General features: G+C 45.7%; 1 protein-coding gene across 1 annotated transcript in view; it reads right to left on the minus strand.

Annotated features, from left to right (window-relative positions):
- Positions 1 to 26,344, minus strand: part of SPECC1 (sperm antigen with calponin homology and coiled-coil domains 1) — a 245,943-nt gene that overhangs the window by 88,392 nt on the left and 131,207 nt on the right. The window contains 1 exon segment of the mRNA XM_030861333.2: positions 2,970 to 4,546. Coding sequence (XP_030717193.2) covers positions 2,970 to 4,546 — 1,577 coding nt within the window.

Below are 26,344 nucleotides of genomic sequence, written 5' to 3' on the forward strand. Positions count from 1 at the left end.
AACAGAAAAGGGCATAAAGATTAGAAGTTACAACTTCTCTGTGTACAAGCACAAAATCACAGACCTAAGATCTCAATCTGTGACATCATGCCTCACACCTTTTACCTTCAACTCATGTCAAAATACTAGCTAGGACCTTTTTCATCCTACTGTCAAGTATGTGATCATTCTAATCAGCAAGCAATTAATAAAGATATGGAATATACAAATAATATAATAAACAGCTTGATTTAAAGCATATATATTAAAGAAATGCTTTTTCTTTCTCTCCAAAATAGACTCCATTTATCCTAGAAAATTCTAGACTTTACTGTCTTCATTTAGCCAAAGCTATAATAAGGGGCAAATTCATAGCTTTAAATACTTATACTATCAACCAAGAAAGGATAAACTTAAATGAACAAAGAATTCTACTCAAGAAACTAAGAAGAAACCAAAGAAATATACAAAAGGTAGGATGAAAGAACTGATAAAGATAAAAGTAGAAACAAATTAATCAGAAAGAGATTAATAGGAGAATTGATAAACTAATCCAACTGGGTCTTTGTGTTCACAGAATGTGGAGTGACATACTCTGTTCCCCTGAATTGGAAGATTAAATATTGTAATTATGCCAGTTCAAGTTTGTATGCATGTCAAAATGTGCTTAACCTAGGAAAATGTCTGAAAAGACAAAGAGTAAAAATGTTAGCGGCATTTTTTTCCTCCAAGTAGTGAGATTAAAGGTAATATTTATTTTCTTCTTAAAACTTTTCTGTATTTTCTAAACCTTCTGTGATGAATATACAACTTTTTGATCAGAAAAATAAGCTATTGTCTTAAGATGCCACATTATTTCTCGCTGATGCACGTCTTTAATGTAATGCCAATGGAAATAACAAAGAGACACATGAAGGACTGAGGGAGGACTTCAAGAAAGTTGCCTGGGAGATCAAACATTTTGCAACAGAGTAACAGAGGGGGGATTATTCCAGACACGAAATCTCAATGTAAAGCTACAAATTACCAACCGACAGTTCACATGGGCACCTGGCTAGTACCTGCCAAGGGTACCGCTTCCACACTTTCAATAAAATGCTGTGAATTCAGAACACAATGATAAAAACTTCTAACACTGCCCACCACTCAGATCGGCCCAATGCCAGAATCAGGCTCAACTGTCAATCAGTGACAATTCTTAAGGCAGATAAAGCAGGAAAGAGAAATCCCCCTGGGGGCTCAGGGCAAATTTGTTTCTTAAAAGAGTGACAGCCTCTGAAATAAGGTGGGAAGATGTTTTCAAGTTCTCTCACCAAGGGACCCCTAAATCACAGACCCAGAGCTTAGAGGAAACAGGAAATTGGAAGCCACCTGTCTACACTTTTCCAGCACTGCTCTGTGGGTGGGCAGAATATCACACAATTGGGCTTCCCTGGTGGCACAGTGGTTGAGAATCCGCCTGCCAATGCAGGGGACACGGGTTCGAGTCCTAGTCCGGGAAGATCCCACATGCCGCAGAGCAACCGCGCCCGTGTGCCACAACTACTGAGCCTGCGCTCTAGAGCCTGCGAGCCACAACTACTGAGCCTGCATGCCACAACTGCTGAAGCCCATGTGCCTAGAGCTTGTGCTCCACAACAGGAGAGGCCACCGCAATGAGAGGCCCGCGAACTGCAAGAAAGAGTAGCCCCCGCTCACCTCAACTAGAGAAAGCCCATGCGCAGCAACGAAGACACAATGTAGCCAAAAATGAATAAATAAATAAACTTATATATAAAAAAAAAAGAATATCACACAAGCACCAGCAATCTTCACCATAGAACAAAGGTCTAGACTGATTAAAGGATTATTTTTAAAAATGAAGGTGGTGATCATTTATTCGATCCTGGGTTGGGGAAGATCTTTCTAAGTAAAAAGGGGAAGGGTCAAAGAAGAAATGAAAACCAGATCTGAATGACCCAACAACTTGATACCAAGTGTTGGCTACGGGTCAGGGAATCCCTCTGCTGGTGGGAGCACACCTGTGTCACACTCCTGGCGGCCAATCTGGCCAAATGCATTCAAAGTCCTTAAAACAGTCATACTCTGACACAGTAAGTCAATGAGTAGGAATTTTTCCTAAGTCAGAGAGATAAAAAATGATTTACACTATTGAAAGACTGGAAAAGAACAAAAATGTTCAACAACAGGTGACTAGCAAAGTACTTAGGAAATATTTATAGAACAGAGTACTATCTGGCCTTCAACATCATGTTTCAAAGAATAGTTAATGATAATAGTTAATAGTTATTAACTATTAGTTAATAGTTAATGAAGAGTTAATGATTAACTAATAGTTAATAGTTAATAACACGCTCAGGAAACATCAGATTTTTAAAAACTTAATATACACAGGATGACTCTAAAAAAAATTTGTTTTAACTTGTGGGACACACACAGACACACACACACACACACACACACACACACACACACACACACACACATCTGGAAGAAAACACCAAAATAGTGGTTATAGCATTACTTGGTGGGGATACTTGGGGTGGTTTTAATTTTCTGTTCCTAGGTGCCCAAAGCATGGTATCTGAGAGACCTGGATGCCTCTCACTCATTCCTTCAAGACTCAGCTTACTGCCACCTCTTCCAGCAAGTCCTCCGGCACTACTACCTCCTTTATCCACGTTTTTCTAGGTGTTCCTCTGGGCACTGGACTCCGGGCTGTCCTCTGCGATGCTCTTTAATCCCACATCATCTTTATTCCTGCATCAGACTCACTATATCCCCACTACACATTCAACTGCTGCAGCCAGAAACTGGGGTGTCTCGTTTCTGCATCCCCAGTCTGTCTGGACTCTGACAGATCTTCAGGCTAGAATGCTGGATTATGAATGAAATCGAGGGCCTGATTCTCTGTGCCGTGTGCCTCTAAAGGCCGAGGAGGGCTGCGCTTTCAAGGATGAGCAAACACTGGCAGAGAGAACGCCCCTTACCTTGGACAGCAGGCTTGAGACACGCTTAACCTCACCACGTGCCTTCAGCAGTTCCTGTCTGAGCTCCGCGCAGGACTGTTCCAGCTGGTCCTTCTCGGCTCGGGCCACCGTCAACATCTCCTGAACCTCACAGCCCTCGGCCGTGTGCCCCGGGGGGCTGGTCTCTACGGCTTTCGGCTTCTCATTCTCCAGGTGCGCCTTCAGAGACCCGTTCTCCACCTTGAGCCCTTCCAAGGGAACCCGACACTCCTCCAGGGTCTCGGCCATGGTCCCGCTGTCGCGCCGTTCCGGCTCCAGGAAGGTGGTCCGTTCCCCGTTCTCCTCCTCCAGGAGCCGGACTGTCTCCAGAGTCCCCCGGTCCTCCCCGCCCTTCCTCAGACGGCAGGTCAGCTGCTGCTGCATGTTGAGCAGCTTCTCCCGCTCGAAGCGGCCCTGCTCCAGGATCTCCGTGCAATTCTGCTCCAGCTCCAGGATTTTTCCTTCCTGGGTGCTGAGCTCCCCGCTCTTGACTCGCTCCTGCAGGAGGGTCATCAGCTTCTCGTTCTCCTGACTCAGCTGCTCCGCCCTCTCCCGATGCTGATGAAAGGACGCTTCCAGGAGCGTCTTCTCGTCCGTCAGCTTCTCGTTTTCAGCCGTCAATTCCTGCACCATCTGCTGCTGGTCCGACAGCTCCTGCAACGTGGCCTGCAGCTCCTCGGCAGTGCTGTGGTGGTTTTCCTCCATCCTGTGGATCTTCTCCGTCAGGGACGCCAGGGACAGCTCGCTCGCGGTGTGCGGGGAGCTGCCAGCCGCCAAGCACCTGGAGCTCTTGACGAGGCTCCCGGCGGGGGACAGGGGCCCCGGAGGGGCGTCTGCTGGGATGTGCTCGAAGTCGGAGGCGTCCGGGGACAAGGAAGCCTTGGTGACATCGCTGCTCGAAGAGCCCGACGTCCGCAACACACCTTCGTGTGGGCCTTTTTTACACACGTCCATTTCGCCCGACAACTCATTTCCCATCGGGCTCCCGAAGCTGGACTCCTGAGTTACCGACGTCCGGCAGCTGCTGTCCCCCGTGTGACTCGCTCCCCCCTCTGAATTTGGGGAATGCTCAAAATAAGTCAGTTTCTCCTTCAAGGCCCGGTTTTCATCCTCAAGCTCAGCGAGCTCTTTCTGGAAGTTCTTGTTCTTCTCCTCGAGGGCTCTGATCAAAGGCTCCGAGTCACCCGGCAAGACTGACGCTCCGTCCACACTTGGGTCCAAAGCGTCAGCCCCTTCGGTGTTCTGAGTCCACTTCTCCATCCATTTCTTGAGTTCACTTCGGAGCCTGTTAATTTCACCATCTTTCTCTTTGGCTTCTGCCAAGAGTTCCCGAACCTGGGACTCGAGCGCGGCCTTCTCTGCGTCTTCGTGCTCCGGCCTGGGTCTCGTGGGAGTGGCCCGCACGTGCTTGGTGGGGGTGGGCGTGCTGGAAGAGGTGGGGCTGGATACCGCTTTCCTGGAGTTGGAGGGACCGCGTGGCAGCGTTCTCTCTCTCGAGACAGCTACTGCGAGTTCTCGAGGGGTGGGAATGCCTGTCCGCTTGGCTGCTGCCACAGCCCCTGAAGAGAGAAGGAGAAACCAGTGAAACCCAGCGAGCACTTGTATAAACAACTCCAACTACAGGGCACGGTGAGCAGGGCGGCTGTTGCCTCCCTCCATCCCCCTCCCCTAAGTAACTACCCGGCTCTGACTGGGGTTTCTGTACCTGTACTTCAGCGGGGAGCTGACTACAAGCTGAGCTCCTCAGCATAACCCCATCCCCAGCCATGGCTGCTGGTTCAAGGCACAGCACGAGCCCCCCAGTCAAGGTCCATGAGACACAAGGAGAGGTTTCCTGGGCGAGTTTCTAAAACATACTGGACACGGGTGAGCAATCGTGTTAAGTCTGGCGATGGCTGGCAACCACCATCACAAGAGGAAGGTGAGGATGCAGGGTAGAAAGAAGGAAACCGAGCTCTTAGTGGACTGTGGAGCTGTGCACCAGTCACCCTGAGGCTGGCCCTACCCCTAGCCTTCCAATTACACAAGCCAACAGTCACCCTTCATGAGTCACCCTGAACTGGGTTTTCTGTAACTTGCAACAGAATACATCTGAACTGACAGTCCTGGCAACTAAACAAAATACAGGATTGTTGTGAATTCCTAAATAAACACTCAAAAAAATTTTATCATTAACTTTTTTTTTTTTTTTTTTTTTGCGGTACGCGGGCCTCTCACAGTTGTGGCCTCTCCCGTTGCGGAGCACAGGCTCCGGACGCGCAGGCTCAGCGGCCATGGCTCACGGGCCCAGCCGCTCTGCGGCATGTGGGATCTTCCCGGACCGGGGCACGAACCCGGGTCCCCTGCATCGGCAGGCGACTCTCAACCACTGCGCCACCAGGGAAGCCCTATCATTAACATATTTTGACTGAGCACAAATTCGATGAAGAAATCATAAGACCCAAATAATACTAAGGAGGCACGGATCTGATTCAATGACCTATTATTTTTAACCTAAGTGTGAATGCTGTGTGCATTTATATTCATATAGAAACAGGAACCAACAGGATAAGGGCCCAGTATGTTCATCTATGGTATGGTTTTCAATGCCAAACGGATTTACATAGCATGGAAATGATTCAGGATTTCGAATACTTATAACGGGAAACGTAAGGTGCGGAGCTATTTGTCACTTTCCCCTGCGCCACCATCGTCATTCTTTAGTCTTCATCCATACTACATTTTTAATGTTCACTTATACTATTTACTCTAGACGATGTCAAAAAAAATTCTAGGGGTGAAAACCCAGACATCGATCTCCTAAATGCTCTAGAAATAAAACCCCCTTGGAGGTTAAAGTATAAAATGAAAAATCTGGACCTCTTTTACAAACTCAAAAGACATTTGATGAATCACAGCCGATCGCAGTAACTTATACATTTGCACCGTGGGTTGGAGGCCTCTGCTGTGTAGGGAGGGTTGGGAGCAGGGACGCGCCCACAGGCTGGCAGAGGCCTCCGTCTTCTGAGGCAGAAGCAGAAACCACTGTGGTGAAACAGCTCTGAACCCACTGCCAAGACAGCTACTGAGACATGAGCAGCTGCATCTCCCAGCATCCCAGAATCCGAGGGGATGAAGTGGAGGCGGGTGGCGTCCTCTGCTAAGTGTCTGACGGCTGAGTGCTTTGAAAACTTTGACATAATAAAGGCTAAACTGTCATATTCATACACTGCAAAGTTATGGTTTTTAAGTTAACTTTTCCAAATTAAGCTACCAGAAAGCTAAGAGCACGATAATACACATGTAGTGCATGTAGGTGTCCAGACGCCTCACTTGCCATCACGCTAAACAGTGATGAAGAAAAGATGCATTTAATTATTCTTGTAAAATGAAGATTAAAACCACTAAGCGATAAAACATTTTAGTAACACCAGCCCTCTGGAGTGAAGTAATCTTGGCAAGGACCATAATGAAAACTGGAGGGTAACTAAAGTTTCAACATAATTACAGTCAGAACAGGCAAGGCTGAGAGTCCAGGACTGACTGTCATAGAGGCGTTTTCCATTCCTAATAACACCACTAAAAGTAAGGCTCCTTTTCAGCTATTTGTTGGTTTGGGAAGAATGACAGAGGACCGTAGACCAACCCAGGCATCATTCTCAGCTACAGCTTCAGTCCTTCCTTTTGCCAACAAATCTTGGTCTGTTCGCCACTTGGTGTTACTCATGCCTTATCTAAACCACTAGGAATTTGCTTACATCAAACCAAAGGACATTATGAAATGCATCCAGTTGTAGATTATGAAGCACACAGTCCAGCTATACTTGTACCACATCTGCTCCTTTTTCCGTTCTTGCCACTTCATCCCCGGAAGATCAGTATAATTTGCCCCCTGATCTTCTGAAAGCCTCTTCCCATCTCTGGACACATCTTTTCAGAAACTGTAACGAGCCGAGGTTAAGTTGAGAGGGTTGCTAAAATTCATCATCAGACCAAACTAAGGTGGGTGTCGCTCCCCCACCTGTGCTCAGACACCCCGGCACTGTCACTGGCAGGGGGGCGGTCCCCCAGCTTATGATGTCATCCACCAGAAGGGTTCCTCTTCTCAGTTCTCCTTCAAGTACTGAGTTCAGAAGGCTCACCACGGAGCCATCCATCCTGGGCACACTCCCCCGCACAGGACAGCGGAGCAGGGCGACAGCAAAGGTGGCGGGAAGCCTGGGTCCATGGACAGGGCCCGGCTCAGCTGGCACCCTGAATCTTTCGTCTTCTTCCCCTCCTCACACCAGAGCGCGGCTTACTCCTAACCAAGGCTGGTAGTCCAACTGCAAGAAGTTAAAGTAAAAGCAAGCCCCACCTAATGTGATCATTTTTTTAAGCCGCATGTGACGTGTCACATTTCACAATGCCAAATGAAAAACTGTATTGTACGGTGGTTGATCACAGGTGCACCCAACTACGTATCACAGAGACACACACGGGAAAGGAAGAGAGAACACAACAGGAGAGTGTTAAGCTGGCCGGACTGTGAGTAATTTTCCTGTTTCTTTTTATAGTTACATTTATGCAATAAAGAAAAAAAGAGGAGGGAAAAATCCTATCATGCCAACACACAGAGAGAGAAGGGGGTGGGAAAAATTAATCTTTCCACAGAACAAAAAGCACGTTGTGAGTAACAATAGCGCGATCATTTCAATCATGGACCAGGTTTTCAGAAGTGATTCTCAGGAGCTGAAGATAAAATATTTTCAGTCCCTTTCTGACTTCCTCATCTTACCTAAAGAACATGCTACTGGGGCTGTTCTAACGTGCACGGGTGAGGGAAACGGTGGCATTCTGAAGTAAGCGATTAACCTTTGGTTTAGGCACCAAGGATTCGAGGACCTGCTCTCCGGAAGATACACGTGGTTCACATCGTCACACGCCTGTTGCCCTGCCTCCTAAACACAAGGGGACTCACTCGTTCTGTGTCTAAAAATCTAAACTACTAGGTTAGTCTTTACTGTTTTTTTTTTTTTTTAAAGCACTGACTAATTTAATCCTCACATCCACGGTGGCATTGGTACTTTTTTGTTTTTTTAATTAATTTATTTATTTTTGGCTGTGTTGGGTCTTGGTTTCTGTGCGTGGGCTTTCTCTAATTGTGGCAAGCGGGGGCCACTCTTCATCGCGGTGCGTGGGCCTCTCACTATTACGGCCTCTCTTGTTGCAGAGCACAGGCTCCAGACGCGCAGGCTCAGTAGTTGTGGCTCACAGGCCTAGTTGCTCTGCGGCATGTGGGATCTTCCCGGACCAGGGCTCAAACCCGTGCTCCCTGCATTGGCAGGAGGATTTTCAACCACTGCCCCACCAGGGAAGCCCCTACTGTTAAGTCTTCATAACCCTTTTCTCGGAAAGTTCCAATAATTTCCCCCAGGCTCCTTGTCCCTCTCCGCTCTTGGCCGGCGGCTCACTTTTGAGAATCTTCCCTCTTTTTATTCACGTTTGACACTGGCACCAAATGTTTTTCAGGTTCTCCCGTTCAAGGAACCTTGAAAACATATTTAAAACTTCCCTCCCCCTTTCTTTTTGTAAGCAACCAGTCGGTCACTCAAACGTATTAACTGGTTTTGGAAAAGTCTCCATATTTTTCCCTTCCCTTCAGTATTGAATCTAGGCCAGGTCCTTGGGATGTTCCGTTGAAATTTCTGAAATGTTCTCACAGGGCTTCCTGATTCCAGCCTCTCCCACCTCTGAGATGTTCTGGATCAGTAACCCTTAAAAAACTCTCATTTTTCTGTTCCAGAATCTGTAGGTATTTCCTCTCGTCTGCTGCATCAACGTCAAACCTCTTCCGGTGGCTTCAAGGTCACTCCAAGGTCATGCATAATCTCTAAGCACACAGCCAACCATACTCACTATTTGGGTGTTTCTGCTCTCCACCACCCCCACTGAGCCCTAGCCAGTGTCCCCAATACACATGTGACTTGTGGTATCATTCTCTTTCCACTGGATACTTCAGACTGGCATTTAAACACACTGAATTCTCTTTAATTTAAAAGATACATGCACCCCTATGTTCACAGCAGCACTATTTACAACAGCCAAGACATGGAAACAACCTAAGTGTCCAGTGACGAATGAATGGATAAAGAAAATGTGAGATACACACACACACACACACACACACACACACACACAAATGGAATACTACTCAGTCATAAAAAAGAATGAAATAATGCTATTTGAAACAACACGGATAGACCTAGAGATTATCATACTAAGTGAAGTAAGCCAGACAGAGAAAGAGAAATATCATACGATATCCCTTATACGTGGAATCTTTTAAAAATGATACAAATGAACTTCTTTACAAAACAGAAACAGACTCATAGACATAGAAAACAAACTTATGGTTAGCAGGGGGAAAAGGGGAGAGAGGGATAAATTAGGAGTTTGAGATTAACAGACACACACCACTGTATATAAAACAGATAAATAGGGACTTCCCTGGTGGTGCAGTGGTTAAGAATCCGCCTGCCAATGTAGGGAACACGGGTTCGAGCCCTGGTCCAGGAAGATCCCACATGCCGCAGAGCTACTAAGCCTGTGCGCCACAACTACTCAGCCAGCGCTCTAGAGCCCATGTGCCACAGCTGCTGAGCCCGTGTGCCACAACTACTGAAGCCCACGCGCCTAGAGCCCATGCTCTGCAACAAGAGAAGCCACCGCAATGAGAAGCCCGTGCACTGCAATGAAGAGTAGCCCCCACTCACTGCAACTAGAGAAAGCCCACACGCAGCAACGAAGACCCAATGCAGGCAAAAATAAATAAATAAATGTATTAAAAAAGAAAAAAAGGGCTTCCCTGGTGGCGCAGTAGTTGAGGGTCCACCTGCCGATGCAGGGGACACGGGTTTGTGCCCCGGTCCGGGAAGACCTCACATGCCGCAGAGCGGCTGGGCCCGTGAGCCATGGCCGCTGAGCCTGCGCGTCCGGAGCCTGTGCTCCACAATGGGAGAGGCCACAACAGTGAGAGGCCCACATACCACAAAAAAAAAAAAAAAGGAAAAAAAAAACAGGTAAATAACAAGGACCTACTGTATAGCACAGGGAACTATACTCAATATCCTGTAATAACCTATAATGGAAAAGAATCTGAAAAAGAATAGATAATTATATATGTATAACCAAATCACTTTGTTGTATGCCTGAAACTAACGCAACACTGTAAATCAACTATACAATAAAATTAAAAATTTTTTAAAAGAATGAAAAAAAAAAATCTGAATCCACATCTTCCTCCAGCTCATCTCTGATCTGCCCCTCCCCCTCCCAGCAGAATCCTGCCCCAAGCTGTGTTTACTGGTGGCCTTCATGTCTCCCCCTATATCCCCTCCTCTGCCCACTCCCATTACTCAACCAAATGCCAGTTCATCAGTGACCTCCACTGCAATGGGCGTTTCCAATCCGCTCAGCAGGGCGGGAACAATACCTCCCTTTTTGACACATGCCTCCGATGTCACACGCTGACCTACTCTCTCTGACCTCAGCAGCCACCCCCTGTCTGGTTCCTCCCCCTCCCCGCTCTCTGCATGCCGGAATTCCTCAGATCTCAGTCCTGGGCCTTTTCCCTTCTCTTATTACAAATATTTTCTTGGTGCTTCTACTCAGTGCCATGATTTTAAACATCACCTACATACTGATGACTTCTACATCCCTTCTCTCATAGGGTCCTCTCCTCTGAGCAACATCTGAATATCAAACAACTTCATAAGCATAATTGAATTACCACAAAAATACCTCAAGCTAGATAAAAGGGAGAAAGGAAGGCTAGGAAAGTGTGAACAGAATGGGCAAAGGCCCTGGAGTGCAGGGAGGGTGAGGTAGAAGGCTAACTGGCAGAAGGCACTCAGGGAAAGTCTTGCCATTGAGATTCAAGGTGACACACATCCACTAAAACAAGGCCAGGACACTATGGAAAAGGAACAGAGATAAAACAAGAAGAAGCTCTCAGAATATTTAAATATGTTTTTCAAATTAAAAGAATTCAATGGAAGGAATGGAATGCAAAATCAAGGAACTCTCTCAATGTGTACAAGAGAATCGAAACAAGATGAAAACAGAAAAGATAAACACAGAGGGCCAATCCAGGCAATCAAATAATCAATTAATAGGAGTTCCAGAACTATAGATCAGTGGGAACGGAGTGGAGGAAATAATCAAAGAACGGACACACAATTCCCCAAAGTTGAAGAATGTTGAGTCCCCAGAATTCGTGTCAGGCAAAAAGATCTACATGGAGATAGATAAATATTTTTTAAAGTTTCAAAATACCAAGAATGCCTGAAAGTTTAGGGAAGGGGTGTGAACTGAGAATGAGACTGGCCATCATCATGTACAGGTAATACTGAATGCTAGAAGGCAACAAAGTAAACGCCTTCAGAGTGCTGTGGGAAAATGATTTTCAACCTAGAATTCTATACCCAATCTAACTATAAATCAATCAGAGAGGTGGAAAACACGTTTCAAAACACGCAAAGTCTCAGAAAATTAAATTGTGAACACCCTTTCTGAGGAAGTCATTTGAGGATGTGCTCCAGGAAAACAAGGAAACAAATCACAGAGAAGAGGAGGAGTGATCCAGGAAGCACGGCCCTATCAGAGGAAAGCGTTCAAGGGAAGTCCAAGATGGTAACCATGGAGCAAGTCTGGAGAACAAGCCCAAGCTGGGTGAGAGGACAAAGTGCCTAAGAAGGGAATTTCTTTAACAGAACACCTCATCGGATGATGAGTACGGGGGGGTGGGGGGGGGATGACGGTATAATAAACATGGTGAAGAAAACAGAAACCTCATAAAAACAAGAAGCCACATAAGAAAGGTAACAAAATCATAGCACATGACTTCACTCTGCAAGGAAGACTATCTATGTAGTCATAAAAACATTAATACTACTGAAATTGACACCAAGTAGGAAAGACCCAAAGTAGGAAAGACTATTTTATAGAACATTTGAATAGTATCATCCTTGTTAGCAAAAAAAGTTAAAGTACAGATGAAAGAAATTGGGAGGTAGAAGACAAGGTGGAGAGAGCTGGCAGAGAGGGGTGGAGACAATAATATCCATCCTCATCTTACAAATGGAGAGTCCAAGATACTAAATACAGTTGACAAAACAAGAAAAAAAGATGAAATACATTATTAAAATAAAAGAGGTAACCACGAAAGGAGCTAAGAATAGTGATATTATGACACTGGGAGGAGGTGAAATGTTATGAGTTAAATCCTCATCTAACACAGCAGGAATCCACAAAACGTCTAATCTTGAAAAATTAAAATATAGCAATGTCGGGGCTTCCCTGGGGGCGCAGTGGTTGAGAGTCCGTTTGCCTGCCGATGCGGGGGACACGGGTTCGTGCCCTGGTCTGGGAGAATCCCACATGCCGCGGAGCGGCTGGGCCCGTGAGCCATGGCCGCTGAGCCTGCGCGTCCGGAGCCTGTGCTCCACAGCGGGAGAGGCCACAACAGTGAGAGGCCTGCGTACCGCAAAAAAAAAAAAAAAAAAAAAAAAAAAGCAATGTCAAGAGAATGATTAGACAAGCCACAGACGGGGTGAAAAAATTTGCCAAAGACGTATCTGATCAAGAACTGTTATCCAAAATACACAGAGAACTCAACAATAGGAAAATGAACGATCTAATTAATGGGCAAAATATGTGAACAGACACCAAGCAAGATATACAGATGGCAAGTAAGCATATGAAAAGATGCTCAGTGTCGTATGTCATTAGAGAATTGCAAATTAAAACAACAGTGAGATACCACTGCACACCTATTAGAATCGCTAAAACCTCAAACACTGACACCAAATGCTGGTGAAGATGTGGACCAACAGGAACGCATACCTTGCTGGTGGGCACGCAAAGTGGTACAGCCACTCAGGAAGACAGAGTGGTGGTTTCTTACAAAACCAAATATACTCTTGCTGTGCAGTCCAGCAACTGCACTCCTTGGTATTTACCCAAATGAGCTGAACATTTATGTCCGCACAAAAACCTGCACATGGATATCGATAGCAGCTTTCGTCACAGTTGCCAAAACTTGGAAGCAACCAAGATGTCCTTCGGTGGGGGAATGGATAAACTGTGGTACATCAGCCAATGGAATATTAATCAGTGCTGAAAAGAAATGAGCTATCAAGCCATGAAAAGACACAGAAGAACCTTCAATACATATGACTAAGTGAAAGAGGCCAATTTGAAAAAGGCTACATTCTGTACGATTCCAACAACATGACATTCTGGAAAAGGCAAAACTATGGAGACAGGAAAAGAGATCAGTGATTGCCAGGCTTTTAAGGGGGGCGGGGATGAACAGGCAGAGTGTGAAATATTTTATGGGCGGTGAAGCTCTTCCGTAAAATACTTAGATGATGGATATATGTCGTTATACATTTGTCTAAACCCATATAATGTACAAACTCCAAGAATGAGCCCTGATGCAAACTATGGACTCTGGGTGATGATGACATGTAGGCCCATCGACTGTTAACAGGCCCACCGCTCTGGTGCGGGTCGCTGCTGGTGGGCGAGGCCGTGCGTGGGTGGGAGCAGGGGGCATATGGGAAATCTCTGTACTTTCTGCTCAGTTTCGCTGTGAACCTAAAACTGCTCTAAAAGTCTACTAAAAAAAAACTAAGCAGCATAAGATGATGAAATGGTTACCTTTCAGAAGCGGGACACAAAAGAAGGTGACAGGCAGCAGTGGCCTGGATTTTCATAATAAGGGTCTTGCCCTATTTCATTTTTTTAACCTGTGCATCTGTCACTCTGTTAATAAGACTTAAGAAAAAGAAATGTGAGCGTCTGTGGATGCAGTGTGGAAGCAGGTAATCAGCAGTTGGTTTTATAGGCAGCGCTGATCCTTTGGACTTAGAACAAACGAGATAAAGGAGGACAGCTTGAGGCCACTCAGCAAGCAGCAACACTGCCGTGAGGAGTCTCTTATCACGCCTCCGGCCGCACCTTGCCTGTGGCAGTTAAGCCTTTCCATAGCTGGACTGCCTTCCGGAGAATCTCAGTCGAGCGATTTCCAGAAATTCACACATACCTCATATTAAAGAAACTCCCTCTGCAAACCAAACAGAGGAAAACACACAAAAGAGTTCTACACGCACACAAATGAACCAAATGACGTGCTCATCTGGCTTCCTTCACCGAAGGCAAGCAGTAGGGTCCACATTCGGAGCTGGTTTTTGAAACAGGACAAATGGGCTGTCTCGTCTTCACCTCACTTTTCTTTCTCCAGAACGCAGAATTAACTTCACTCACGCTCCATTTCGTCAGCGACTTGGGTGAGGTTTCAAAACACCCGAAAATCTGCATTCTTCTCCTTCCCAAACACTCACGCTGGACCGCAGCCACGACGTACAGTGCTCCAGAACCGGGGAGCTTCTGAACAAAAGACCCCTAACACTCAGGAGGGGCTCTGGCCTGGGGAGGACACAGTGGCCGCTCTGTGCCGGGTTCAAGGCGAGATGGGGCAGGAGACAAAGCGGCAGTGTTTGCAGAAGAGCTTCTTGCACGCGGCCCGAACAGCCGCTCGATTTGTCATCACCAGGAAGAGCCGAAATGCAAACGGGAGCTGGACGGGCAGCTCCCAACGTGCCGGCCGAGAGGCACGGGGACAGCTAGTTTCCCTTGAAATCAAAGTGGCCCGGACTTCGCCCTGCAGGCCACGTGAGCCTCCTCACATACCATCCTCATTGCCTAACCCTAGAGCTCAGCATCTGCACACAGGAATCTCCCAGCATCCCCAGGGTCTCCAGGCAGCAAACGCGAAGAATGAGGGGGATCTGGGGGCGGAGGGGCTCTAGTGAATGAAAAGACCTGCCTCTCCATGCACAGCCTTCCTTCAGGTCAGACAGAAAAGATGGACCTTGCGAGGCTTGATGCAGGGGGGAGCGACCTATCTCGGATCATGATTTAGCTCTGGCTCCTTAAGATGAAACACTTGGCTGTATCTCACAGCGACCCCCAAGAAACTTCCGAGTTCCACCATTAAAAGATATGAAATTCACCTGAATTTGCGCTTGGAGAAACAAGAGAATTAGGTGGACTGGGCAAGCTGAATCCTATTTATCTGATTAGTATCACTTTTCTTTTTCTCTCTCTCTTTTTTTTAACCACCCATAGGTCAAAACAAACAAAGAACTTTAAGGAACTGTCCACATTCTTTAAACTGGAGTTCACAATGTAGGCAGTGATAACAGCTTTTGCCATGTGTGGAGGGCCTTGGTTTTCACAGCATTTTCATACACATTATGAGGCTCACAAGAATCAGCTGGCAACGTGCTGTTATCTTCATCTTATGGAAAAGGAAAACGAGAGCCTGAGAGGCCTCACAATTTGCCTCAGGGTCACATAATAAGTACATCTTCTGAGACCTAAGGAGGCTCAAAATCCTGTTATTTCAGAACTGGAAGAAAAAGGGAAATCATGTAGCCTCATCTTCCACGAAAAGTAGTTATCGACAGCATCCAACTTCTGTTGCTGTTCTGAACTCTCACGTTGGGCCCAGCATTAGCTGCTTCCACTGTTGAGCAGCTCAAATAGTCGGACCATCCTTCTTTATACTCGGCTGGACGGTGTCTTCGTTAACATGGCACATGTGGGTTCCAGTTCCGAAACCATCTGGAACCACAAACAACAAATGGACTGTCTTTTCCACGTGACATCTGAACATCTGAGGGCAGCTTTCATCCCCCTGGTCTTCTGTTCTCGAGACAGGACATTCCTAACCCTTCCCGCCAGGCCTCCCAGGACCCGGGGCCAGTCACCGGATGAACTGCCTGGAGATCCCCTGATTTAGCAAGGTCCCTCCGAAATGTCACCCAGAATCTCAAAAATGCTGCAGACGTGGTCACTAGGAGTCTTTGCAACAGAAAATCCAAGTCAAGCTTGCAGTAATAAAAAGAGAGGTTTTGGGCTCACAGAAATGGAAGTCCAGGAGCGGCCCAATGTCAGGTCCAGCTCAGCAGGAAGATGTCCTCAGGGCCCATTTCCCTCCATCCCTTCCCGGACAGGTGCCCTTCATCAGTAAGCCGCTCTGCCTCAGGGCCCCAGGATGCCCCTGGCAGCTCGAGGCCTCATATCTATCTGCACACCCCCAAACCCAGTGAAGAGCGCTAAGTCTCTCCCAGAAGCCCCGACAATGTGTCCTCACATCTCAGTCTGACTGGACTATCCTCGTCTCACTGATGTCAAGGGATCGGCTGATCTACTAAAAGTGGAGAAATGGTGAATTAGCCAAGGAGAATTCCTGAAAGAAGAGGGAAGTAGATGCTGGAAACAAACATCAAAGTTTCAGAAAGTGTTCACAACGTGGTCTGAGCAAAGCTGAGTCAGTTTCCTGGTACAGTATGCCAGTATGGGAATACAGCATAGAGAAAATGGCATAGTACTCCAGTTCAAAACGAAGAAACAAATAAGGCTTCAGACCCCAGCACGGGATATTAGGCAACAATTAAAAATCAATCGACAGATGAATGGATAAAGAAGATGTGGTGTGTGTGTGTGTGTATATATATATATATATATAAAATACACACACTGGAATATTACTCAGCCATAAAAAAGAATGAAATAATGCCATTTGCAGCAACATGGAGGCAAGTAGAGATTATCATACTAAGCGAAGTAAATCAGAAAGAGAAAGGCAAATACCATATGACATCACTTATTTGTGGAATCTAAAATATGACACAAATGAACTTATCTACAAAACAGACTCAGAGAGAACAAACTTGTGGTTGCCAAGAGGGGCGTGGGGGAGGGATGGATTGGGAATTTGGGATTAGCAGAGGCAAACTATTATATATAGGATGGAGAGACAACAAGGTCCTACTGTAGAGCACAGAGAACTATATTCAATATCCTGGGATAAACCATAATGAAAAAGAATATATATATATATTTATATAAGTCAATTTGCTGTACAGCAGAAATTTAGTACAACATCGTAAATCAACTATACTTCAATAAAATTTTTTTTAAACGTATACTGTTTGCCATACTTTTAGTGTATGTAATGCATATATAATATATATATATTACATACATACAATTACAATATCTAATACATACTTATGTGTATTATATATATGTATTATAATATATATTATATATGTATTATATAAACATCGTAAATCAACTATACTTCAATAAAAAATTTTTAAAATGTATACTGTTTGCCATATTTTTAGTGTATATATATGTAACATATATACAATTACAATATATAATACATACATGTAATACTTAAAAATAAAACATTATATGTAAAAAGGCCAAGTGGGATACCAAATTTTAAGAGTACTTATTATAACTAGGCAAACCTTTCTTGTTTATGGCATGGTTTATCTGCGTGCAACACGCAGCCCCGTGAAGGCTCCTCTACCCTGAGTGTATGAACATCGTCACAGTCACGCTGCTGTCTACCAACCTGCATGTCTCAGTTACTGCTGTTTCAGGACTAGTTTCCCCATAACCTCAACGCTTTAAACAACCATTTTATTTCGCTCATGGTTCTGCAGGTCAGGAAATGTGGGAGGGGCTGGGCTGGCTTGCCCGCACGGCCGGCAGGTGGGAGCTCCCGGCAAGGTGGGCTCAGGGATCCTAGCGTCCCTGTTTCTGCAAACAAGGGCAGCTGCCGGGCCTGTCGTAACCCGGCCAGCCCCGGTGGTCACACAGCATCACTTCCGTCATATCTAGTGGTCGGAGCACCTCCACGGGTGGACAAGACAGAGCTGCATCTCATAAAACCAGCAACCGCTCACTGAGCCATCCAGACATGAAGCCAACGTCCACGCTACTGGCGATCTGCTAGTCCCCAAGGCACAGTGAAGACACCTGTAAAGTCCACTCTGCTAAGCACACGACTCTCTGTGGTCTGCACTTTCCTGGACTCTCTGTGGTCTGCACTTTCCTGGACAAGCTGGACAAGTCTTCACTACATGCCAAGGAGTGAAGCCACACAGAGATAACAAAACTGAAATAATCAAAATCCCCTACCTTCCCGAGCCATCAATAAGAACTATGAGACATGGGAAGAACGCGCTCTTCCACGTTGAGACAAAAGGTTTGGGATCCTGACATCTGCATACATGGCATAAAGCTGCAAACGCTCCTTTGTGAATTCCATTTCATCACGTTAGAATACACTGCATTTACAACCTTCCGAGACAGTGGGAATAGATCTCGCTGCTTTTTCAATAATACAATACTTCCTAAGAATAATGTCCTGCAATTTATTCAGCCAGTTCCTACCAAGGAACATTCAGACTGTTCCCAGATTTGGGCCATTACAAAAAAAGTACTGCAATTGACAAACTTTTTCTACCTTCACTGCATGCTTAAGTACTGGTGCTTTTATTTCTAGAGGACAGAATCCCCCAAACGGAACTGCTTTGTCAATAGAAACGTGTATTTTCAATCTCAACAGCTACTGCCGGATTGCCTTCCAAAAAGACTGCAATCACTCATGCTGCCACCAGGACGTCGGGGAGTAACTGTTTCTCGAGTCTCTGACCAGCCCGGGAAGCTATTACTCTTTTCGATGGGCGAAAAATGGTTGTGTTTGACTTCCACTTCTCTGATCACCACTGATGTTCACTATCTTTGTTTTTTCTTTTCTTTCCTTTTTGCCATTTAGTTGCTTGTCATACTGTTGCCAGTTGACCTGGACCACCACCCACTCTGGCATTTAGTTTTTCCTTATTTGTTTCTAGGCGGACATCACAGACACAGGGTATCCTGCAATATTTCCCCCGATTGTTACATATCTGTAAGCAGAGATTGGCTGTAGCCCAGGATTCCTTCCCTTTTCCTCCTCAGTAACTTGACTTTTCACTGGGCACATGGTTTCAGAACGAGGACATTTTCCAGCCTCTCTGCAGCTGGGTGTAGCTGGGTGACTAGGTTCTGGCCAACTGGATGAAGCATTTTCTGCAAGGTCTCCTTAACACCCCTTTCCTCCATCCTTAAGCCTGAAGTACAAATGCCACGTTTGGGACCACGAAGTCAGGGTCTCACACGGTGGAGCAGGAAGTCCCCGGGAGCCCAGGCCCGGAACATCAGGCCCCATGCCGGCCTGGACCACGTACCTAGACTTTCACGTGAGAAATAAACTTGGGTCTGGTGTCAACCTCTATCATTTGGGGGAGGGGATTGTCACTTGTAGCCAAACGTAATCCTAAGATAGAGTGACTCTGAATCTAAGGTGATACCCATCTCCCAAAGAGCAAAAAACACAAAACAAAATACAAGCTTCTTGACCAACCTGAGAAAGGTTTCACTGCTGCAGACAAAGGGGTCAAATCCCTATCTTTAATTTATATATTATATATTTAACATATAATAGGTATTCCATATTTCCCTACAAAATATGTACTTTAATTATATATTTCTATGTGTTAATATATATTATGATTATATATAATGCCTTACTGTATTACATAATATATATTAATACATTAAATTTCTGTTTATATGTACATATTTAAAATCACATTATATAAAATATATTCGTTCAGAAACATTGATCCCATACTCACATTTCAAGAAAATGTCCAGATCTGTCACAAGCTATGTCCTACATCGCAGTCTCCATCACCACTAGAGCTACTTTTTTTTTTTTGCGGTACGCGGGCCTCTCACTGTCGTGGCCTCTCCCGTTGCGGAGCACAGGCTCCGGACGCGCAGGCTCAGCCGCCATGGCTCACGGGCCCAGCCGCTCCGTGACATGTGGGATCTTCCTGGACCGGGGCACGAACCCATCGGCAGGCGGACTCTCAACCACTGCGCCACCAGGGAAGCCCTAGAGCTACTTTTAAACCATCTATTCCAATTTACAAGAGAACCGCTGAAGCTGTTTGAGATTCTGTGCTTTTTGAGTCCAGCGACAGTATCATGCTGTCACTGAAAATTTTATACCAAGTCACAAATACATATTTGCATGGTATCAGGTTGATTCTTTAAAAAACAGTTCTTCCCATGGGAATATGTATTTCAGAACTCTACGACCTAACCACCTACTGTACTGTCATGTCATCTTTCAAAGCCTCACGCCAACAACCTATGATGCTTGTAACTCTGAGATCATACCTCATGGCATAAGTACTAAGTTTGTTTTAAATGTGCCTCCCTTTTTCTAAACCAACTCTATAATTAAAACTCTAAAATTAAATCAGAGTCAGGTTATTTTAGTCTGTCTTCCCCAAATATTACTTTGTTATTCAGAATAAAGTAATTAAGGACATGCTCAGTTAAAAGTGACATTTTGTGAGGCCTGAATGTAAGGAACTTCCTTTTTTCCTAAGAAAAAATTCTGGGGAGAAATTAGTCTCATATCCAGGCATATTAATTGAGAAGTACAGTTTCTGTATCATTTCAAGTCTTGTTTTATGAACCACAGTGAGGTTTAATATTTTCCACCTTATGTTCTATAACAGTTAAAATTAATCCTAGATATTTTATGGCACCCGTGATTTTCTTTTTTTTTTTTTTAATTTCCAGGGTTAACCAGTTCCTGCTAGTATAGAAAAAAAAGCTATTGTTCTTACAATCAAATTCCCTTATTCTTGGGTCTAATTTGTTTTTTCTTTTCAATATTTAAACCAAGAGACGTTTTTGCTTAATAGCATTAACACCAGAACAATGTTAAACGCTAGAGATAATAACTTCAAGTTTTCTATTTTTTCTAGGAACAGTTTTGTGAATTTATATTTTGAGGGAAATTCATCCATGTCCTTCAGTTTTTCAAATGTGGGCTCAATTTTTCATTTCTTTCATACTATAACAATAGATCCTTACTCATTTTTAATATTTTTCCTCTTTTTCTTTTAAATCAGAGATAATTTTCATTATTTGCCTTTCAAAGAACTAGTCTTTGGCCTTATTTATCTTCTTTACCATTTTATGTTTTCTATTTCATTTGTTTCAGCTTTTATCATTATTAACTTATTTCTCTGTCTTTTATTTTTTTTCTGTTTCATAAGTTGAATATTTCACCCATATATTTTCAGTCTTTCTTTTCTTATATACTAGTATATGTGTCTATGATTATACATTTTCCTCTGAGTATGGCTTTAGTTCTATTCCATGAATTTTGCTACAACACTCTCCTCCCTCCGTTTATTTCTAGGTGATTTGTAGTTTCTGTTTTGACTTTCTTTTGGTGCAGAGATTATTTTAAAAGTGTCTCTGAATTCCAAAGCAGTTTTTTCAATAATCATCTTTTTTTTTTACCACTAATTTCATTGGATTAAGATGACATATTGCAAATACAATCACAATGTTTATATTTTACTTTTTGTCTTCTGTGACAAAGCACACAATCAACTTCTGTCAACAATCCTAAGGTCCAGAGGAAGAACATATAAATTTGCTGAGTGTGCTATTTATAATCTGTATACTTTGCTTTTTCGTTTTGTTTTGTTTGTTTTATTTATTCACGTAGTTATTTATTTTTGGCCGCGTTAGGTCTTCATTGCTGCGCACGGGCTTTCTCTAGTTGCGGCGAGCGGGGGGGCTACTCTTCGTTGCGGTGCGCGGGCTTCTCATTGTCATGGCTTCTCTTGTTGCGGAGCACGGGCTCTAGGTGCAAGGGCTTCAGTAGTTGTGGCACGTGGGCTCAGTGGTTGTGGCTCGCGGGCTCTAGAGCGCAGGCTCAGTAGTTGTGGCGCACGGGCTTAGTTGCTCCGCGGCATGTGGGATCTTCCCGGGCCAGGGCTCGAACCTGTTCCCCTGCATTGGCAGGCGGGTTCTTAACCACTGCACCATCAGGGAAGCCCTACTTTGCTTTTTTAATTTGTTTCAGAGGTTGAAAACTGGCAGCCTGCAAGATACAGATATGTTTTCTTTAGCTGGCAAAGTGCTTTAAAATGTATGAATCTCAATGCCCTTAGGCAAGGCATGCATCCTCCAGTTCATCGTGCAATCCTGTCATCTGTGCTGTTTTACACCAGGAATTCACATATTCACGCTGCCCAACTGGTCCCTGTGGGCATCCCAAGTTGGCAACCTAGTTTCCCTGGCCCGTCAAATTAGAAAAGACACATAATTAACATCTCCTGGCATAACATGTGTTTTTTTTTTAAATTCAATTCTTCTTCTATTCCCAGTTTTTGTTCTGCGTAGTTACTTAAAGATTAAAGATGGTCACGTACTTTTGGTTTTTATCAGTATATATCTCTCTGTGCTGTTCAATGCTTTTGTTCTTCACTCTACTTTGTCTGACACTAATATTGCTACCTCTGTTTTTCATGGGTGAATTTGGCTTAAGAATACTTATTGTGAGGCTGTTTCTTTGGCTTTATTGTTTCCACTTCATTTTGTTTACTGTGTATTAACTCCTGGTTCACCATCTTTCCTCTCCCCATTTTGGCTGATTTGGTACTGTTTCTCCCCATTCCTCTGTGGCCTGCCTACCCCTCATGGTCACCCTCAATCCCTGTTATTTGGGGAAAACTAGCTTTTCTATTCTGTTTGTGGTTACCAGGCGTTCCTAACAGTCCTAACCACACGTTCATCAAAATTAAATAACGATGCCCCCCAGTCCCTTGCCAACAAAGACGAGATTACTTTCACAGTAATTTTACATCTGAACGTCTTGAATGCCCCCAGCCGCAAGCCTGGGTTTTGCTGAGGTAGGCAAGAGTTCTTAGTTCTGGGCTATTCCCTAGATTTTCCCTGAGAGGGCAATCCTTCCTTTCAAGAATCCTACTTCACATTTTCAGCCGTATTAGCATCCTCCACTTGTGTGCAGTGTTTCCTGAATTCTTCACCCCCGCCCCATTTCTACTGATCCAATCACCAACATCTCATTGGACGTCTGAACATTTGCTCAAGTAGGGAACATAAGTCCTTCATGTCTAAAAATACCCTTCTCCTGCCCTGATTCATTGGACTGATTCATCTTGGCAGGGGGAGCTGCATCCGGCACCCTTTCTTTCCTGTGCTTGGGGACTTCACACTCTGTGAGTCCCGGGAGAGGGCAGGGTCCACCTCCCATCAAATAAGCTGAGAACGTCACCCGCTTGCTTTCCCAGCTGCCGCCCCGCCTCCCCTTGCAGCCAGGGAGGCCCCTTGTCCTGACGTCATGTGCGCCTGCCCTGGACTCTGACTCCGGAATTCCCGCTGCACGGCGACGCCAAGACAGGGGTGCTCGCTGGCAGGCATGGTGGCTGCAGCAACACCCCCAGGTCCCGGCAGGCGGTGGCTCAGGCGCTGGCCGTGGCCCCGGTGTTAGCGTGTCTGGGGCCAGGCACACTGGCCACGCTCCTGCACACGCAGTGGCGTGTCCAGCCGGAGCCGACCTTGCCTGCGGTTCTGCGCGCTGCTCCTGGCTGCAGCATCCCCGAGCCTCGCTCGCCAGCCCTCGGGACAAGTCCACAACCACTCAATGGCCTCCACGAGCTGAGTTTTCTTCCTCAAGAAACCGAAACCAGCTGCTGTGGCTGCAGGGAAGCACCCAGGCCCGCAGGGCTGGCACGGAAGCCGCGAAGACCTTCAGAGTCACTCGTCCCTACGGATGTGACCCTCGCTCCCAGGGCAGGGGCACCTGGCCCCATCCCCACGCCCCTCAAAGCTGCATGTCCTCCTGTGGAGAAGCTGCCAGGATTTCTATCTTCATTTCTGCAGTCTAGCCACCAAGTTATGTCTTTTTCCAGAATTCTGCGAGCCCTCTTCCTCTGACGTCTAAAGTTTTCTTCGGCTCAGGTCTTCTCCCTTTACTTATTTATGTCTTCCCCCTTTTCCTGATGATTTAATTTCATTTTTTATTTTTTGGCTGGGCCACGCAGCTGGTGGGATCTTAGTTTCCCGACCGGGGATGGCACCTGGGCCCTCGGCAGTGAGAGCGGGGAGTCCTGACCGCTGGACCGCCAGGGAAGTCCCTCTATGTCTTCTCCATCTGTTCCTTGTTCCCTGCTAGAAATCCTAGTGTTCAATGCCTCGGTCTCCTGGATTGACCTCAAGCATCTTCCCTTCTTCACCTCGTGATAACAGTATCTTTGTGTTTACAAGCCACTCCTTCCAGAAGACTAATTCAGTTCTCAGTAGGGGCCGTGATCCTCTGTATTTCATCAGGAATACTAACTCCTGGAGAATGATCACTTTCTTCTGGTGAATGCTTTCTTCTGTCTCTTTATTCTCAATGTTCAGCTTGAGGTTTCCAGCTCCATTATTCAATCTCTCTTAAGGTGGAACAGGTTTGTTCTTTGCAAAAAAAGGGTTTGGCCCCCGGCATGCAAACACGGCAATGCTTCTAGGGCAGCGGCAACTCATCACACAGAGCAAGTTTCATGCTGGAACCCATCAGTGAACGGGCTGGCATACTGGGACCCCCTCCACTCAGCCATGGGGAACATTTCCGTCTGAGCTCACGTCTCTGAGAATAAACAGAGGCGACGCGCTCCTTCCCAACGGCCAGCTCCTGCCCGCTCCAGGTTCCTGGGATCTTCGGGACCCGGGGCCCCTTCCAGGCTGAAGGCAGGGAGGGCAGAGGGCATTGTTCTACCTGAAAGCAGGGAGGGCAGAGGGCACTGTTCTACCTGACACGCTGCGGCTCCTCCTGTGCTGAAAACCGCCTGTGTCCTGAGCAGTGGCCAGAAGATGGGACCAGGCCTGAGATACACCATCTCCATCCCCAGACTCCAGACGTAAATAAGGTTCGCAGGAGATGGGTTGGGTGGGGGGGGGGGGTTGCAGGGTGGGGGGAGTGCTGACTCTGCTCTTCCCTTTTTGTACCTTTTCCATAACCCGCCTCTGAAGTGTCAGACAGCCACCCCATGTGAATGATTCCCAAATATTAATCTCCAGCTATAAGATTTCCAACCACCTGTATAATTTCTCTATATCTATGTCCTGGCATGAATGTAGCTCAGATTGTTTGCTTTTTTAAAAAAATTTTTGGCTGCATTGGGTCTTTCTTGCTGCGCGCGGGCTTTCTCTAGTTGCGGCGAGCGGGACCTACTCTTCGTCGCAGTGCGTGGGCTTCTCATTGCGGTGGCTTCTCTTGCTGCGGAGCATGGGCTCTAGGCACGCGGGCTTCAGTAGTTGCAGCATGCAGGCTTCAGTAGTTGTGGCTCGCGGGCTCTAGAGCGCAGGCTCAGTAGTTGTGGCGCACGGGCTTAGCCGCTCCAAGGCATGTGGGATCTTCCCGGACCAGGGCTCGAACCCGTGTCCCCTTCACTGGCAGGCGGATTCTTAACCACTGCACCACCAGGGAATTGGTGCATTATATGCATTTTAACAAAGCTTTCCTGAATATGTTGTATGTGCCAAGCACCCTGGTACATGGTACTGATGCCAGAACGTATGTAACAGATACCCAAAGAGGTGCTTTCAATACAGTGCGGTAAAAAGAGAGACTTGGGAGCACAGAAGGGCACTGGGTCCAGCCCAGGGGGTCAGGGGAGATGGTCAAGGAAGGGATCACAACTAAGCTGGGTCTCGAGGACAGACCAATAGGAGCAGTGAAGACAGGCCATCCCAACAGAGCTGGTGGACTTGCAGATGAAGAAAGTGGAGCAGACAGATGAAGCTACAAACCCAGTAAAATAAACAGCACGTAATAAAACAACAAAGAGTACACCAGCATTTCAGAAATTAGGGAGGAGCCAATCTCATCCCATCATCTTGAAAAGCGCCATCCTGAGACAGAACAGTTAAGAGGATGAAACCCAGAAAGGACTCCATAAAGACTGAGGGCAGCACAGCAGGGATGACAGCAAACGCACCTGCTGTACAGTGACTTGTAAAAGATACCAGAATGGCTGTCCACCCTCCTGGAAGAAAGGAAGCATCCCTGGGGGGTGGGGGGCGGGGAGGGAGGTACTTAGACCATCTCCATCGACCAGCAACCACTTTCCCCTACACAAATCGATGGCAGCTCAACAGAAGACGCAGAGCCATTCAGATGTGCCCATGCGCTAAAACTCAACATTTCTAAAAGTGAATTCTTCACGTTGTCTCTCACACCCTCCTCCGGAAGTCCCTGTTTTCAGCCTTTGTCTCTCTCTCTCTCTCTTACTGATATCACCGTTTTCCCAACCACCCAATCTTAACACACATCACCTTTAATTCATTTCTCCCTTTAATGGGAAGAAAGTGAAAAGTTTTACTAGAGAATACAAAAGAGAATTACTGAAGACATATATCACATTCCTAGAAGGAAAAGCTCTATACTGGAAAATGTGCTAATTCCCTCCTAGAGTAATACAATTTCGCTAAAATTCAAATTGGATGTTTTGGAAACCAGCTAAAGTGACTCAAATACTCATTTGGAAGAATAAATAAGAAAAACAGTAAAAAAAAAAAAATTACAATGAAGAAAACTT

The sequence above is a fragment of the Globicephala melas genome, chromosome 20 (genome assembly GCF_963455315.2).
Source record: "Globicephala melas chromosome 20, mGloMel1.2, whole genome shotgun sequence".
Taxonomy (NCBI): Eukaryota; Metazoa; Chordata; class Mammalia; order Artiodactyla; family Delphinidae; genus Globicephala; species Globicephala melas.